At 39.5% G+C, this 15,550-nt stretch overlaps 1 protein-coding gene across 2 annotated transcripts in view; it reads left to right on the forward strand.

Annotated features, from left to right (window-relative positions):
• Positions 1 to 15,550, forward strand: part of GUCY2C (guanylate cyclase 2C) — a 118,858-nt gene that overhangs the window by 67,981 nt on the left and 35,327 nt on the right. For both annotated transcript variants that reach the window (XM_036760341.1, XM_036760342.1), the window contains 5 exons: positions 3,011 to 3,073; positions 3,591 to 3,662; positions 6,569 to 6,673; positions 8,155 to 8,241; positions 15,215 to 15,347. In XM_036760341.1, the coding sequence (XP_036616236.1) occupies positions 3,011 to 3,073; positions 3,591 to 3,662; positions 6,569 to 6,673; positions 8,155 to 8,241; positions 15,215 to 15,347 (460 nt within the window). The remainder of the gene's footprint in view (positions 1 to 3,010; positions 3,074 to 3,590; positions 3,663 to 6,568; positions 6,674 to 8,154; positions 8,242 to 15,214; positions 15,348 to 15,550) is intronic.

A 15,550-nucleotide genomic window follows, 5' to 3' on the forward strand; every position in this document is an offset into this window, starting at 1 on the left:
GCCAAGAAAACCCCAAATGGGGTCACGAAGATTCAGACATGACTGAACAACAGCAATAAAAGAAATTTGGGAGTGGGAGTGGGGTATGGGCAGAAATCTTACAAAGCCACTTAAATCATAACTTGTAGGTCAGTGGTGTCAGACTCAAATAAAAATGGGTCAGTAAACCATAAATGAGCATCCCTGTGGGGGCATATTAACCTAAAAGCCACATATTAACATTATTTTTTATATTTTAATTTATTTTTTTAAATATTTCACAATCACATCTTAATGTGTTTCCCATCGCACTAAGAAGTGCTGTGGGTCTCATTCTGCCTTCAGGTTGTGTATTTGACACCTCCATTGTAGGCCATCCCTACTGTACCTGTGTACAAGGTCAGCTCTACTTCTGCCCCTCAAAGGTCTCTTTAACCACCTACCACCCTAGTTGAAATTCCTATAGTTCATTCCTTTGGACTAAGCTGTTACTAGACTATAAGCTCCTTGAGAGCAGGCCTAATTTCTTATCTCAACTTTGTATCCCTTCCAACTTCTAGCACAGTGCACTACACATAGTTGGTACTTAATAAATGTTGTGTTGCACTGCATCCTGTTGTCTTGTATAAAGGAGTTCCCTTTTTAAAGTTAGTTGACATATGTAAAGTACTTTGCAAACCTAAAAGCACTCCATAAATGCTAGTTATTATCATTTTCATAATAGAATTATTATTAAAATGTACCTAGTCCTAGGAAAGATAACACATTAAGCTACAATAACAATTAATATGAATTAATAATAAATATTAATTCATTTTTCAGATTATCCAAGATTAACACAAGAATAATAGTATTTATGTGATGCTTTAAGGTCTTCAGAATACCTTACAAATGTTATCTCATTTGGTAGGCAGGTGCTATTGTTATCCCCATTTTACAAATGGGGAAACTGAGGCAGGCAGAGGTTGAGTGACTTGTCCAAGGTCATACAATTAGCAAGTGTCTGAAGCTGGATTTGAACTCAGGTCTTTTGACTCCAGACCCAGCGCTTTATCGTTTGAGTCGCCTTGTTATTTTATGAGAATAGTAATAATAGCTAATACCAAGGCTAATAAAAGCTAGCATTTATATAGCCATTAAAGGCTTTTGAAGTGCCTTATCCAAGTCATCTCACTTAGTGTGAGAGAGGAACAAGACCCTGGGTAGATAATCTTATAGGATAGAATGAGGAAGCAATAGGAAAGAGCACATAGGCGTTCATATCACACAGGGCCTTGGGTGGCAATAGGATTTGGAGGTCCAGAATCTGGAGTTTTACCTGTACAGAAGGGGAATTGGCAGGTGGCTTAGGTGGCTCAGAGGTAAAATTCAAAGGAAACAGCTGGGACAGGGAGAAAAAGATAGTTACCATCTGTCCAGGCATGCAAAGGGTCAAGACTAGTAAGGTCAACCAAGACAAGTAACCCAGGCTAAGAGACTGGGGGAAAAAGGAAAGCCAGATATAGCATCTGTGTAATAACAGACAGATATGGAAGAAATGATAGAATTATATTTTCTTCTGGGTAATTTAATCATTTTATTAATAATGCCAGCATTTTAATAAAAGGATGGGCAATAAAAGGATGCTGTCTCTCTCTTAGACTAAAGACAATCAAGGTGGCAGGCTCACAGTTTATATACCCTTCCAAGAGTAGATGTTCCCCAGGTGGGAATCAACCCCGATTGGTTAGCAATTAATGAGAGAATGAATATTACAACAAGGGGCTGAGAGTGACATCATGTCACCCTTGGACAGAGAGACTATCTTTATAACTCCAGCCCACCCTTGGGCATTTTAGATAAAAGGGTCTGCCTCCACCCAATTTAGACAAAAGGGTCTGTCTGGACCCAAATTTGAGAATTCATATTATTTTAGAAGAGACCTTAGAGTCACCTACTTCAATCTCCCCTCCACTGCTAAAATCCCTTCTGTGACATCTGACATGCTGTCTAGTTTACAGGTGACACTATATAAATATTAATAGCTTTTGGCTAATGGAGAGATCCCAAGAGTGATAACCTAGGGGAGGGATCCAACATGGGAAGACAGCAGAAAGCATGGAAATTATCAGCCTAATTAAAATCTTACTCTTTATCTCCTGCTTGGGACCAGAATTGACCCAATAATTGAGGATCTTACATTATTTGCTTAATGCTACTTAATCTGCCTAAGCCTATACAAGCAGAGGGAAGTAGGTGCAGTTGAAATGGGGTGGTGAATAAAGGGGTGGGAAAGCAGAAAGTTCTTGACCATGGCCCAGGGAAGGTGGGACTATCTCAGAGTTGAGCTATCTTACTGGCTACCCTGAAACAAATGATGGGTGTAGCATTATAGGCAAGTTATATAGCTTCTGCAGTCACACAAAAATATAATTTGACACTTGGAAGTTAAGTCAAAAAGCCAACGAATATTTATAGAGTGCCTACTAGAAGCAGCTATGTGGTTCAGTGGATAGTATGCTGGGCCTGGAGTCAGAAACACATGAGTTCAAATGTGGCCTTAGACACTTACTAGATATGTGACCTTGGGCAAGTCACCTAGCTTTCTGCCTCACCTGCAAAGTAGTAATAATACTAATACCTATCTTCTAGGGTTATTATGAGAAACAAATGAGGTAATATTTGTAAAGCATTTAGCACATAGTAGGCACTTAATACGTGCTTGTTTCCGTCCTTCCTACCATGTGCCAGGCATTTTGCTAAACACTGGTGATACAAAAATAGGGAAAAACAAACACCAACACCAACACCACCAACACCACCAATGCCAACATTAACACCAATACCAGTGCCAATACCAACACCAACACCACCACCAATACCAAAAGCAACACCACCGACAGCAAGCCCACTTACTATACTTAAGAGCTCAAGAGTTACCTAGTCTCACCCATGTAAGAAAAGAATCCCCATAATGCATTTAATGCTAGATGAGCTTGGTCTGGCCATGATAGTATGCCTCTAGAATGAATAACCTTTTCCTTTGTACCAGATTGATGAAGACAAGAGACGTGACGCAGTTACAAGGTTACGTCAAGGGAAATACGACAAAAAGGTAGTTGGACTTCATCCTTCTTTCTTTTCTCTGACCTCTTATTAAGGAACACGTGTGTGTTTAAATGATGGATGAGAAGGGATCATTATGATTCTGGCTTTTGGGGCTTCTACCTTAGCTAAAGCCCAATGCTGAGCCTTTAGAGCCAGCAGCCTAGGGCTGGAGGTTCCTGAAAATGCTCAAGTGGATCCTTCCCAGGGGTAGATGAGGATGGAAAAGATAAGAGCTCTGTTACATGAGCTGCAGAGCTACAATCACCTGGGCATCTTCCCAAGACACAATGTGTGTGTGTGTGTGCGCGCACATGCATAAGCATGCATGCATGCACATAAGGAGGGGAGGGAGAGATAGAGTTCCTGAGAGTACTGAGCACCTAGATTAGCTCTGCTGTAGACACAGACACTTAAATCTTGTAGAGTTAGAAGTGTTACGGTCCAAGATAGGACCAATCTTTGTCAAAGCCAAGGTTACACCACAAGGGCAAATCTCCTGACTGTAACTGGTCTGTTCTTGGCAGGTGGTGATCCTTAAAGATCTCAAACACAATGATGGCAATTTCACTGAGAGGCAAAAGATAGACTTGAATAAGGTAAGTGATTATTCCCTTCTGAAAACCAAATTATGGGTTTCCCATCATTTTTGTTAAGAGCAACTCCATTTATTTCCCTAAAGCCTTAAGGTCACTGCAGATAGTGGTCAAAGGTGGGAAGAGGAGATCAGGGGCACTGTCAACCACACTCTTTTCCTCACTGGGAATTCCTTGAAGATATTGCTAGTTGGCATAAAGGGACGTGGGGAACGTAAGGGGTGGGATGTGTGTGTGTGTGTGTGTGTGTGTGTGTGTGTGTGTGTGTGTGTGGCTGAAACAAACTTCTTAATTTGCGGACCAGTTCAGCATTCAAAGTATTCTACTGATCTCAGACTCTCAGATTGCATGCTAACCTGGTGGTGTAAAAGGCAAAACCCAATGAGCTCAGAAGAACTGAATTGGAAACCCAGCCCTGCTCCTTGCTACCTGTGTTTTAGAACCATAGAATCCCAGAGTGGGAATGGACCTCAGAGGTTACTTAGGCCCCACCCAAACCAAAACCTCCAACCCTGGATTAAAAGAACCTCCAACAAGTTTCAGATCAACAGTCTCCAGAGATGGAGAACTCACAACCTACTCAGGCAACCTCTTCTACTTTTAGATATCTCTGATGGAAAGAATTCTTCCCTCATAGCAACCACAAATCTGTCTCCTTGTGACTTTCTCTCATTGCTTTTAGTTCTGTTCTGTGGAGCCAAACAAAATAAATCTAATTCTGAATTCCAAACAAATCATAGGCCAATACTTTAAATATTTGAAGTTATATCATGTTTCCCCTGTTAGTCTTCTCTTCTATAGGCCAAACATCCCCATTTCCTTCAATTAACTTTCACAGTATTATTCTGAGTATATGCTAGCCTCAGCTTGAAAGCCTTTAAAAAAATATATTCCTTGTAGCCAAGATTAGAAGGTAACAGAAAGCTGGGAAAAAGTTTTGACAGCAAGTTTCTCTCATAAAGGTTTCATTCCCCAAATATATAGAGAACTAAGTGAAATTTATAAGAATATAATTACTCCTCAATTGATAAATGGTCAAAGGATATGGACAGGCAGTTTTCAGATGAAGAAATTAAAGCTATCTATAGTCATATGAAAAAATGCTTTACATCACTGCTGATTATAGAAACGCAAATCAAAACAACTCTGAGGTACCACCTCATACCTATCAGATTGGCTAATATGACAGAAAAGGAAAATGATAAATGTTAGCAGGGGTGTGGGAAAATTGAGACACTAATGCACTGTTGGTAGAGTTGTGAACTGATTCAACTTTTCTGGGGAACAATTTGGAACTATTCCCAAAGGCCTATAAACCAACAATACCACTTCTAGGTCTGTACCCCAAAGAGATCAAAGAAAATGGAAAAGGACTTGCATTTACAAAAATATTTATAGCAGCTCTTTTTGCGGTGACAAAGAATTGGAAATTGAGGAGATGTCCATCAATTGGGGAATGGATGAACAAGTTGTGGAGCATGATTGTAATTGGATACTATTGTGCTATGAGAAATGACAAGCAGGATGATTTGAGAAAAACCTGGAAAATCTTACATGAACTGATGCAAGGTGAAATGAGCAGAACCAAGAGAACATTGTACACGATAATAGCAATATTGTACAAAGACCAACTGTGAATGACTTAGCTATTCTCAGTGATACAATGATCCAAGATAATTCCAAAGGACTCATGATGAAAAATGCTGCCTACCTCCAGAGAAAGAATTAATGGAGTCTGAATGTAGATCAAAGCATACTATTTTTTGCTTTATTGCATGTGGGAGGGTATTGGGGGGGCAGTGTCTATGTTTTCTTTCACAACATGACTAATATGGAAATATTATCCCACATGTATAATCTATATCAAATTGCTTACCCTCTCACATAGGGAAGAAGGGAGGGAAGAAGGGAGAAAATTTGGAGCTCAAAATTTTAGAAAAGAATGTTAAAAATTGCTTAAATGTTAAAAATGTTAAAACATATGTAATTGGTAAAAAAAATAATAAAATACTATTTAAAAAATAAAATATAGTCCTCAGAGCTTAACACAATGCTCCAGGTGTGCCCTGATCAGACTTAGAATATACAAAGACAATCAAGACCCTTGTTCTGGATACTATGATTCTATAAATGTAGGCTAGGATTGCACTGACTTTCTTGGGCACCATATCATTCTATTGATTAATAATGTGTTTGCCCTTCACCAAAACCTCTAGATCTTTTAAAAATATTGTCTAGCTGTATCTCTCCTGCCTCCTTATCTGTACCATTGATTTTTGTAATCCAACTGTAAGAATTTCTATTTATCCCTGTTGTTCCATTTTATGATATTACCTTATCTGCAGACAGGAAGGGGTTAACTCTAAGATCTCTGAGGTTCCTTCTAGCTCTGAATCCTCTGAACAGTCATTCATATCATGTTTAATGATATTTAATCTCATAACCATGTTTAATATTAACAAACAGAGGAATTTGGGATAAGTGAGTATTTCATTTTATTAACTTTTTTTTTTAAAAAAATTCAATTTTATTTTAGTTTCAAATTCACATTCTCTCCCTCCCAATTCCTCCCCACCCCTCATACCCATTGAGAAAGCAAGAAAAGCAAAACCTATTACAAAAATGTATGGTCAAAGAAAACAAATTCCTTCTCTGGCCATATTTTTTAAAAGCCTCAATCTCTACTCTGAGTCCATCACATCTGTATCTGGAGATGGAAAGCATATTTCCTGATGAACGAGTCTGTGGGAATTGTGCTTGGTCATTGTGTTCATTAGAGTTCCTATGCTAAAAGGCTTAATCATAAGGGACCTCAAAGGAATAAAAAACATTTTTATGCCACCACATTACTTACTGCTCTATTGGGATTCTCTGGTTGTTTTACTAAGTGTAAAAATGTGTTATCCTAGTTACTCCAGGTTGACTACTATAACCTGACCAAGTTCTATGGTACGGTGAAGATTGACACCATGATCTTTGGAGTGATTGAATACTGTGAGAGGGGATCCCTTCGGGTAAGGAACCAGTCTTTTCAGATCCCTTCTTTATTCAGCTTCAAATACTTTACTATGGTTCTGAAAGAGCAAAAAAGCCTATCTATTGATGGAGTCCAGAGAAAGCTGCTATAGAGGACCTTCTAAATATGGATTTTGGAGACTGCAGCCTTGATCTGCCATTCAGCTGACCACAGAGCAGTCACTCAGATTTTGAACAATCAGTCTTTCTGGGTTACTTGAATGAGAAGCACAAATGAGGGTTGCAAAAGAACAGAAAGGGGAAATTTGTGTGGTTTTCCATCTTTTATCTACAATGAGAGATTGGAACCACACTGGAACCTTTATAAGCTCTGGGGATCCCTATTCCAACTCTTCCACTGACAATCCAGGTCCCCAGAGGACTGTGGCTACATCACCCTCTCAGGGTTCTAGGCATACCTGTGAGGGCCGGTGGGTGGCTGCCTCTTAATGCTACTGGGGTGAGCCACCATCCTGCTGTTACCCCCAATGTTAACTCCTAGTGATTAGTGCTCGATCATTTAACCCAATAACAGCAATTAGCTTTTACAAACCCAGATATTTACTGAGAAGACACAAGAACAAAAGTTACAAACCATTTCCCCCCTCCAACACTTGAAGGCATGCTCTCCTCTATATCCCCTAAGTCTCTGAGGAGAGTAGGCCAAGATGTAAAGTAGCTACCTTGAGCATTCCACCCTCACTTTCAAATTTGTCATTACTGCTGGCTAAGTCGGCTTCTTAGCTACTGCTGGGCTTGGCTCCCACTCCTTAAAGCTATGCTGGTGACTTGGCTCACAGTAAATGCTGACTTGGACTCCTGTCACTGGACTTCCAATATTTCCAAACTCACAATATGCTCCAGTATTCTTTCTCCTAGAAGCAGGAAAAAACACACAAAGAGGTAAGGAGGTATATATTCAAAGGACCACATATCAGCCCTACGTGGGAAGGACATAAGAGACTTACCACATTCATTGGTGATAATGGTCTATGGTTGTCTTTATTTTTTTTTTTGCTTTATTCTTCCTTGGTTTAAGTAGAGTTATTATGCTTTTCATTAAAGGAAAATGCTGGGATGCTTTCTTCACTGATATTTTTGGAAATAATTCTGTATCATTTAATTGATGAATTTTACAATAGTTTTGTTGTTATTTTTGCTGTTTGGGGACCTTAATTTAAGTATGGCACGAGAAACTCACCGTGGCGCTACCAGCTTATGAAATGCCAGCTCTCAACCCTTTCCCAGAAATGAAAAGATAGAGAAAGATCTAGAAGCTATATTGTTATGGCTTACCTTGTAAGTCTTCCTACTGATCAAATATACTTTGACAATTTTTTAAAAACTCTTCAAGAAAACTCCAGGTTATATTGTCCCATTTTAATCTTTGCTATTCGAGGCATCTTCATTTGGAGAATAAGTTAAGAGTAACATCCTTCCTTGCCACCAATAACCTTTTTCTTTTTTTAATCTCACTTAGGAAGTTTTAAATGATACAATCTCCTACCCTGATGGCACCTTCATGGACTGGGAGTTTAAAATCTCTGTTATGTATGACATTGCCAAGGTAGGTGCATGTCTTACTAACATTAAGCATACTTCTATAACTTACCTAGACAAAAATGTATCTTGTTGTCATCTCTACTCTATATTCAAGGCATTATAGTTTTCAACCTGGATGTGAATCAGACAAAGTTCATTCATTTCTTATTCTTATATTAAATGGCTATAAAAATAATCCCTAATACATATCAAATAAAGTTTATACTTTCCTAATAAAGTGTTAAGCTTAATTATTAAGAAATGCCCCCTTCCAGTTCTCTAAAATTTGCTATGCCCTTCTGCCTTTTGAGGCATGATTGGTGGTATAGTTTCTGAATATAATATTAAGTAGCATGTGAGTGGTGGACTTCATGTATTTTGTATTTACTTCTCTGGATAAAGTTGTTCTCCCAATAGAAAGTAAGTTCCTTGGGCACAGGAACTCTTTCATTTTTGTCTTTGCATCTTGGTACTTGTCCCTCATCTAGTACAGAGTAGGAGATTGATAAATGTTTGTTGAATAAATGATGCACAACTAGCATAGTGCTTTGCACATAGTTGATTTTTAGTGAATGTTGGTTTAATTGAATATGGTTATATGTTGGAGGTAGGGGAGGCCCAACAATTTTACTGGGCAAATTTCTTGAAGAATATGGCAATGAAGGCTAGACTGGCCCTTGAATAAGTTCTAGACCTGAAAGAAAAATTTTCTTTCTAGGTGGCAGCCATAGTATAGTAAGGAACAGAAGGTTCTAATACCAGTTATTTGGCCTTGTTATTGTTGTTCCGTCGTTTCAGCTGTGTCCAACTCTTCATAACCCCCTTTGGGTTATTCTTGGAAAAGACCCTGGAGTGGTTTGCCATTTCCTTTTGCAACTCATTTTACAAAAACTGAGGCAAATAAGGTTAAATGACTTTTCCAGGGTCATACAGCTAGTAAGCATCTGAGGTTGGATTTGAACTCAGGAAGAGGAGTCTTCCTGACTCCAGGCCTAGCACTCTCTCCACTACAACACCTAGTTACATCTATAATAAAATCCACTGTACTCTCCTTTGGCCAAACCACATCTTGTGTTTTATGTTAATTTATGTTCATTTCTGAGTGCCACATTTGAGCAATAGCATTGATAAGTTAGAGAAGGTTTAAAGGATGAGGAACAGGATAGTGAAGGGCCTTGAAATCATGCCCTATGATTATGATTTGAGGGAACTGGGGATGTTATGTCAAGAGAAGGGAAGATTTGGTGGGTTGAGACCAGGAGGTAAAATAGAGGCATCTTCAAGAAATTAAAAGGCTGAAGTGGGGAACGTCAATTAGACTTGTTCAGTTTGGCCTGAGAGGGCAGAACTGGGAGCAGTGACTGAGTTGTAGAGAGGTAAGTTTAGCCTAAAAGCTAGGAAAACTTGCTAACAACTCAATCAATTGAACAATTCAATCAGCCCTGGAAGGTGGTTTTTTTTTTTGCTCTCATTGGAAGTCTTCAAGGAGAAATCAGACAACAACTCATCAAGCAGGTTGTAGAAAGGGCTCCTGGCCAGGCACAGTTCAGACTAGATAGACACTGAAGTCCTCCCAACTCCAAGAGTCTGTGATTCTGTGACTTGTCCAAGGTCACATAGCTAAGAGGTGACAGATCTATTTTGTGAACTTAGGTGCTCTGATTCCAAAATTTACAGTTCTTTCCACTTTCCATACTTTCTCTTTTAATAGACCCAGGACAACAGATTTTTAAAAAATACTAAAATACCAGATCACCAATGGGACAGTAAACTACTATCTCAGATAAATTCCAGTTTTTTCCCAATTCCTCCAGGAAGGGGAATGAAAGAAAAAACGAAAAGCACTGATTAAGCACTTATTACATGCCAAGCACTGATGCCAAGTGCTAGATTCAAATACAAAACATATAGGCCCTGCCCTCAAGGAGCTTATATTCTAATTGGGGAGGCAACACACATAGAGAAGCAGAAGTTAGGAAGGGATGCTTTGAATTGGTAAATCACAGGAATGAGTGGAGCCATTGACAGACTCCCTCTAGTATCCATGCAGTATTGATTTGATTACATTTCCTCAGTCAGCATTTATTAAGTGCCTACTATGTGCCAGGCACTGTGCTAACTACTAGAAGAGGAAGAAGGGGAAAGGGAGAATGGGCTTGGTTGTTGTCCTTTGTTCTCAAAGAGGACCAAAATGACATCACCATGCTAGAGCTAAGTTTCAATGTGTCTGACTATGGCTGATCAGACCAATATGAGCTCGGAATGCTCTACCACAAGTCACGCACAAATAGTCCATGTGAACAGTTGGGGAGCATACTCTAAATTTGTACATCCTGCAATTCCTTTGAGTTGTTTCAATTTTGCTTTGCTCATAGAGCACAGCAATTTCTCTGATGTGGGCACGCCATGCTGAGCAGTCCTGTGACAGTGTCTCTCATGTCAATCAATTCCAAAGTTCTTAAGAGAGACCTTGAGAGTGCCTTTGTATCTCTTCTTCTGACCAACATGAGAACACTTGCCCTGTGTGAGTTTTCCATAAAACAGTCTTTTTGGCAAGCGTACATTTTGCATTTGAACCACTTGGCCAGCCCATCGGAGTTGCACTCTCTGAAGCAGAGTTTGAATGCTTGGCAGTTTAGTTCGAGTAAGGAACTCAGTGTCTGGTACCTTATCCTGCCAGGTGATCTTCAGAATCTTCCTTTGGTTTCATGGTAACAAGATGGTTAGGGTAGAATATGAAGCATGATTAAACATGGGGCCCATTTAGTCACATGAATTTGCATTCACGTGTTAACCAATCAGGACAATATGAACAAAGTCAGAGTTCCAAAACTGAGTGGATTAAAGTCTCCCAGGGAAGAGTCTGGAAGTCTGGTAGTTTAGAAGGGCCTGCAGCAGAGCAGATGGCAAGATGCCTGGAGTAAAATATGAAGCATGACTGAGGCTGTCTAGTTATTTGTAGTCTATTTAGTTGTGGGTTTTATATTGATTTACTCATCAATTAAAACATCATAGACCCTAGAGTGGGAGTGCCAAAGATGAAAGAGTTAAGGTCTCCCTTCCCCCCAGAGCATTGTGTCTGGCAGTACAGTGGTACAAAGGGTGGGGAAGCAGGGTGGATGGCAAGAACTTTGCCAGGGTAAAATGAGAAGTTAATTTCATATCTTATGATGCAGAAAAGCAGCTACAACACTCATGGCCACCAGGGGATGGAGAACATAGGACTTCTATGATAGAATGAGGCATAGAATCATAGATCATAGAATCAGAAAGGACCACAAGAAATCATTTGGTCCAAATCCTTGTATCTTAAATATTATAATGAGGGAACTGGGGATGTTATGTCAAGAGAAGGGAAGATTTGGTGGGTTGAGACCAGGAGGTACAATAGAGGCATCTTCAAGAAATTAAAAGGCTGAAATGGGGAATGTCAATTAGACTTGTTCAGTTTGGCCTGAGAGGGCAGAACTGGGAGCAGTGACTGAGTTGTAGAGAGGTAAGTTTAGAGAACCAACGCCCAGAGAAATGAAGCAACTCAACAACACAAAGGAAGTGGTGAAGGAAATTAAAACACCCTTGTCACCTCCCTTCTAGAGCATTTCCCCTTTCATTATGGAAACTTAATGCCCTTTTGTTAATGAGAAATTGAAGTTAAACTCTTCATCTGATTATCCCGAAGATAACCAAAGTTCCATTGCATTGTTAGTATATCTCTTAGGCCTTATATGCTGAGAAAAATATGTGTGCAATGCTAGGCGCATAGCAGGTCCTCAATACACACTTTCTGATTTCAATTGAGTTAAATGAACTGAAAAGTTTAATTAACTGAACTGGAAGATGACTGTATTCATTATGTGCTCTGAACTTGTTCACTATTTTAAAAGAAAAACACGTCTCGGGGAGCAGAGCCAAGATGGCAGCTGGAAAAAAAGGGACTTGCATGAGTTCCCCCACCAGGTCCCTCCAAAACCTATAAAAATGGCTCTGAACAAATTCTAGAACTGCAGAACCCACAGAATAGCAGAGGGAAGCAGGGATCCAGCCCAGGACAGCCTGGATGGTTGCTGGGTAAGATCTAGCACACAAAGCGGGGAATGGAAGGGAGCAGAGAAGTGTAGGCTGCACTCAGACCAAACAGACCTGGAACTGGGCAGAAAAGGACCTAGTGCCCTGAATCAGTGAGCTGTGGCAGTTACCGGACTTCTCAACCCACAAACACCAAAGACAACAGAGAAGGTTGGTGGGAAAAGCTGCGGGGACAGAGCGAAAGGAGTTTGAGGTTCAGGTACCACCCCGGCGATAGCAGAGATGGTGCAGCTCTGAGGACAGAACTACAGCTGCAGTTGCTTCCAGCCCCAGGCCCACCTGTGGGAGGAATTAAGTGGAGGATCAGAGTGGGAGTGCAGAACCTGCTTAAGATCTGAGTTCAGTCTGGGTTGGCAGTTCTTGAGGGAGGTGGAGCGCTGGTATGGCAGAGCTTGCTGTGTAGAAATAGCTCTGAAAACAACAGTACAGCCCCTCAAGACTGGGACAAAGTACTCTCTACTCTACAAGCAGTCATATCCTGACAAAAAACTAAAGGGTCTAGTAGTTAGCTGGGAACAGGGCCAAGCAGTGAAAATGGACTCAGATTCATACTCAGACTTTGGAATCTTTCTTTGGTGACAAAGAAGACCAAAACATACAGCCAGAAGACATCAACAAAGTCAAAGAGCCTACATCAAAAGCCTCCAAGAAAAATTTGAACTGGTCTCAGGCCATGGAAGAGCTCAAAAAGGATTTGGAATAGCAAGTTAGAGAAGTAGAGGAAAAATTGGGAAGAGAAATGAGAGTGATGCGAGAAAACCATGAAAAACAAGTCAATGACTTGCTAAAGGAGACCCAAAAAAATACTGAAGAAAATAACACCTTAAAAAATAGACTAACTCAAATGGCAAAAGAGCTCCAAAAAGCCAATGAGGAGAAGACAAAATTAGCCAAATAGAAAAGGAGGTCCAAAAGACCACTGAAGAAAATACTACCTTAAAAATGAGATTGGAGCAAGTAGAAGCTAGTGACTTCATGAGAAATCAAGATATTATAAAACAGAACCAAAGGAATGAAAAAGTGGAAGACAATGTGAAATATCTCATTGGAAAAACCACTGACATGGAAAATAGATACAGGAGAGAGAATTTAAAAATTGTTGGACTACCTGAAAGCTATGATCAAAAAAAGAGCCTAGATATCATCATTCAAGAAATTATTGAGGAGAACTGCCCTGATATTCTAGAGCCAGAGGATAAAATAGAAATTGAAAGAATCCACCGATCACCTCCTGAAAAAGATCTCAAAAAGAAAACGCCTAGGAATATTGTCGCCAAATTCCAGAGCTCCCAGATCAAGAAGAAAATACTACAAGCAGCCAGAAAGAAACAATTTGAGTATTGTGGAAACACAATCAGAATAATACAAGATCTGGCAGCTTCTACATTAAGGGATCAAAGGGCTTAGAATATGATATTCTAGAGGTCAATGGAGCTAAGATAAAAACCAAGAATCACCTACCCAGCAAAACTGAGTATGAAGATCCAAGGCAAAATATGGATTTTCAATAAAATAGAGAACTTTCAATCTTTCTCAGTGAAAAGACCAGAGCTGAATAGAAAATTTGACTTTCAAACACAAGAGTCAAGAGAAGCATGAAAAGATAATCAAGAAAGAAAAATCATAAGGGACTTATTAAAGTTGAACTGTTTTGTTTACATTCCTACATGGCAAGATGATGAGTATAATTCATGAGACCTCAGTATTACGGTAGCTGAAGGGAATAGATATATATATATATATATATATACACACACACACACACACACACACACACACACACATATATGTATATATATGTATATACATATACATATATAGACAGAGGGCACAGGGTGAGTTGAATATGAAGGGATGACATTTAAAAAAATAAAATCAAATTAAGGGATGAGAGAGGTATATATTGAGAGAGGGAGAAAGGGAGAGAAAGAATGGGGTAAATTATCTTGCATAGAAGTGGCAAGAAAAAGAAGTTTTGTTGGGAGGGAAGAGGGGGCAGGTGAGGGGGAATGAATGAATCTTGCTCTCATTGGATTTGACCTGAGGAGGGAATAACATACACACTCAATTGGGTATCTTACCCCACAGGAAAGAAGGAGGAAGGAGATAAAAAAGGGGGGACGATAGAAGGGAAGGCAGATAGGGGGAGGAAGTAATCAAAAGCAAATTCTTTTGAAAAGGGACAGGGTCAAGGGAGAAAATTAGATAAAGGGGGATAGGATAGGAAAGAGCAAAATATAGTTAGTCTTTCACAACATGAGTATTGTGGAAGGGGTTTGCAGAATGATACACATGTGGCCTATGTTGAATTGCTTGCCTTCTTTGGCGGGGGCGGGGTGGAGAGGGAAAAGGGGAGAGAATTTGGAACTCAAAGTTTTAAAAGCAGATGTTCAAAAAAAAAGTTTTTGCATTCAACTAGGAAATAAGATATACAGGCAATGGGGCATAAAAATCTATCTTGCTCTACAACAAAGTAAAGCAAAAGGGGACGGGGGTGAGTGGGGTGACAGAAGGGAGGGTTGACTGGGGAATGGGGCAATCAGAATATATGCTGTCTTGGAGTGGGGCGGAGGGTAGAAGTGGGGAGAAAATTTGTAGTTCAAACTCTTTTGAAAAACAATCCTGAAAACCAAAAATATTAAACAAATTCAAAGCTTTGGTGTAGGCACTTGGGATGTGAAAAAAAAAAGGAATACGTAGGAAAAAAAAAAAGAAAATAAGGACAAAGACTATCTTTCTTTTTGCTCTTCTTCATATCCCCGGTACTTAGCATGGTGTCTGGCACATATTAAAAAAAACAAATCTAAAAATGAAATATCTATGAATTTTCAGTTATTGCCAAGGCTATCAGATATTTCATTTTTTTCTTTTTATTTTCCCTTTTTTTTCTGTTTGTAATTGAACAATGATAGGGGATGTCCTATCTGCACTCCAGTAAAACTGAAGTACATGGTCGTCTGAAGTCTACTAACTGTGTAGTGGACAGCAGAATGGTGGTGAAGATCACTGATTTTGGTTGTAATTCCATTTTACCTGCAAAGAAAGGTCAGTAATTATCCCATTTAACTGTCATTTCCATACTTATTAATAGCTTCATCTCTGGGTTTGAGTTTTTTTAAATAATCATGGCTAGGCCATTTGCCTCATAGAATAGGGTAATGGGAAATCATACCCTAGGTGACCAGTGGATAGATCACCAGGTCTAGAGTCAGGAAGACCTGATTCTTACTAGTTGTGTGACTCTGGGC

The sequence above is a fragment of the Trichosurus vulpecula genome, chromosome 5 (assembly GCF_011100635.1).
Source record: "Trichosurus vulpecula isolate mTriVul1 chromosome 5, mTriVul1.pri, whole genome shotgun sequence".
Classification (NCBI taxonomy): domain Eukaryota; kingdom Metazoa; phylum Chordata; class Mammalia; order Diprotodontia; family Phalangeridae; genus Trichosurus; species Trichosurus vulpecula.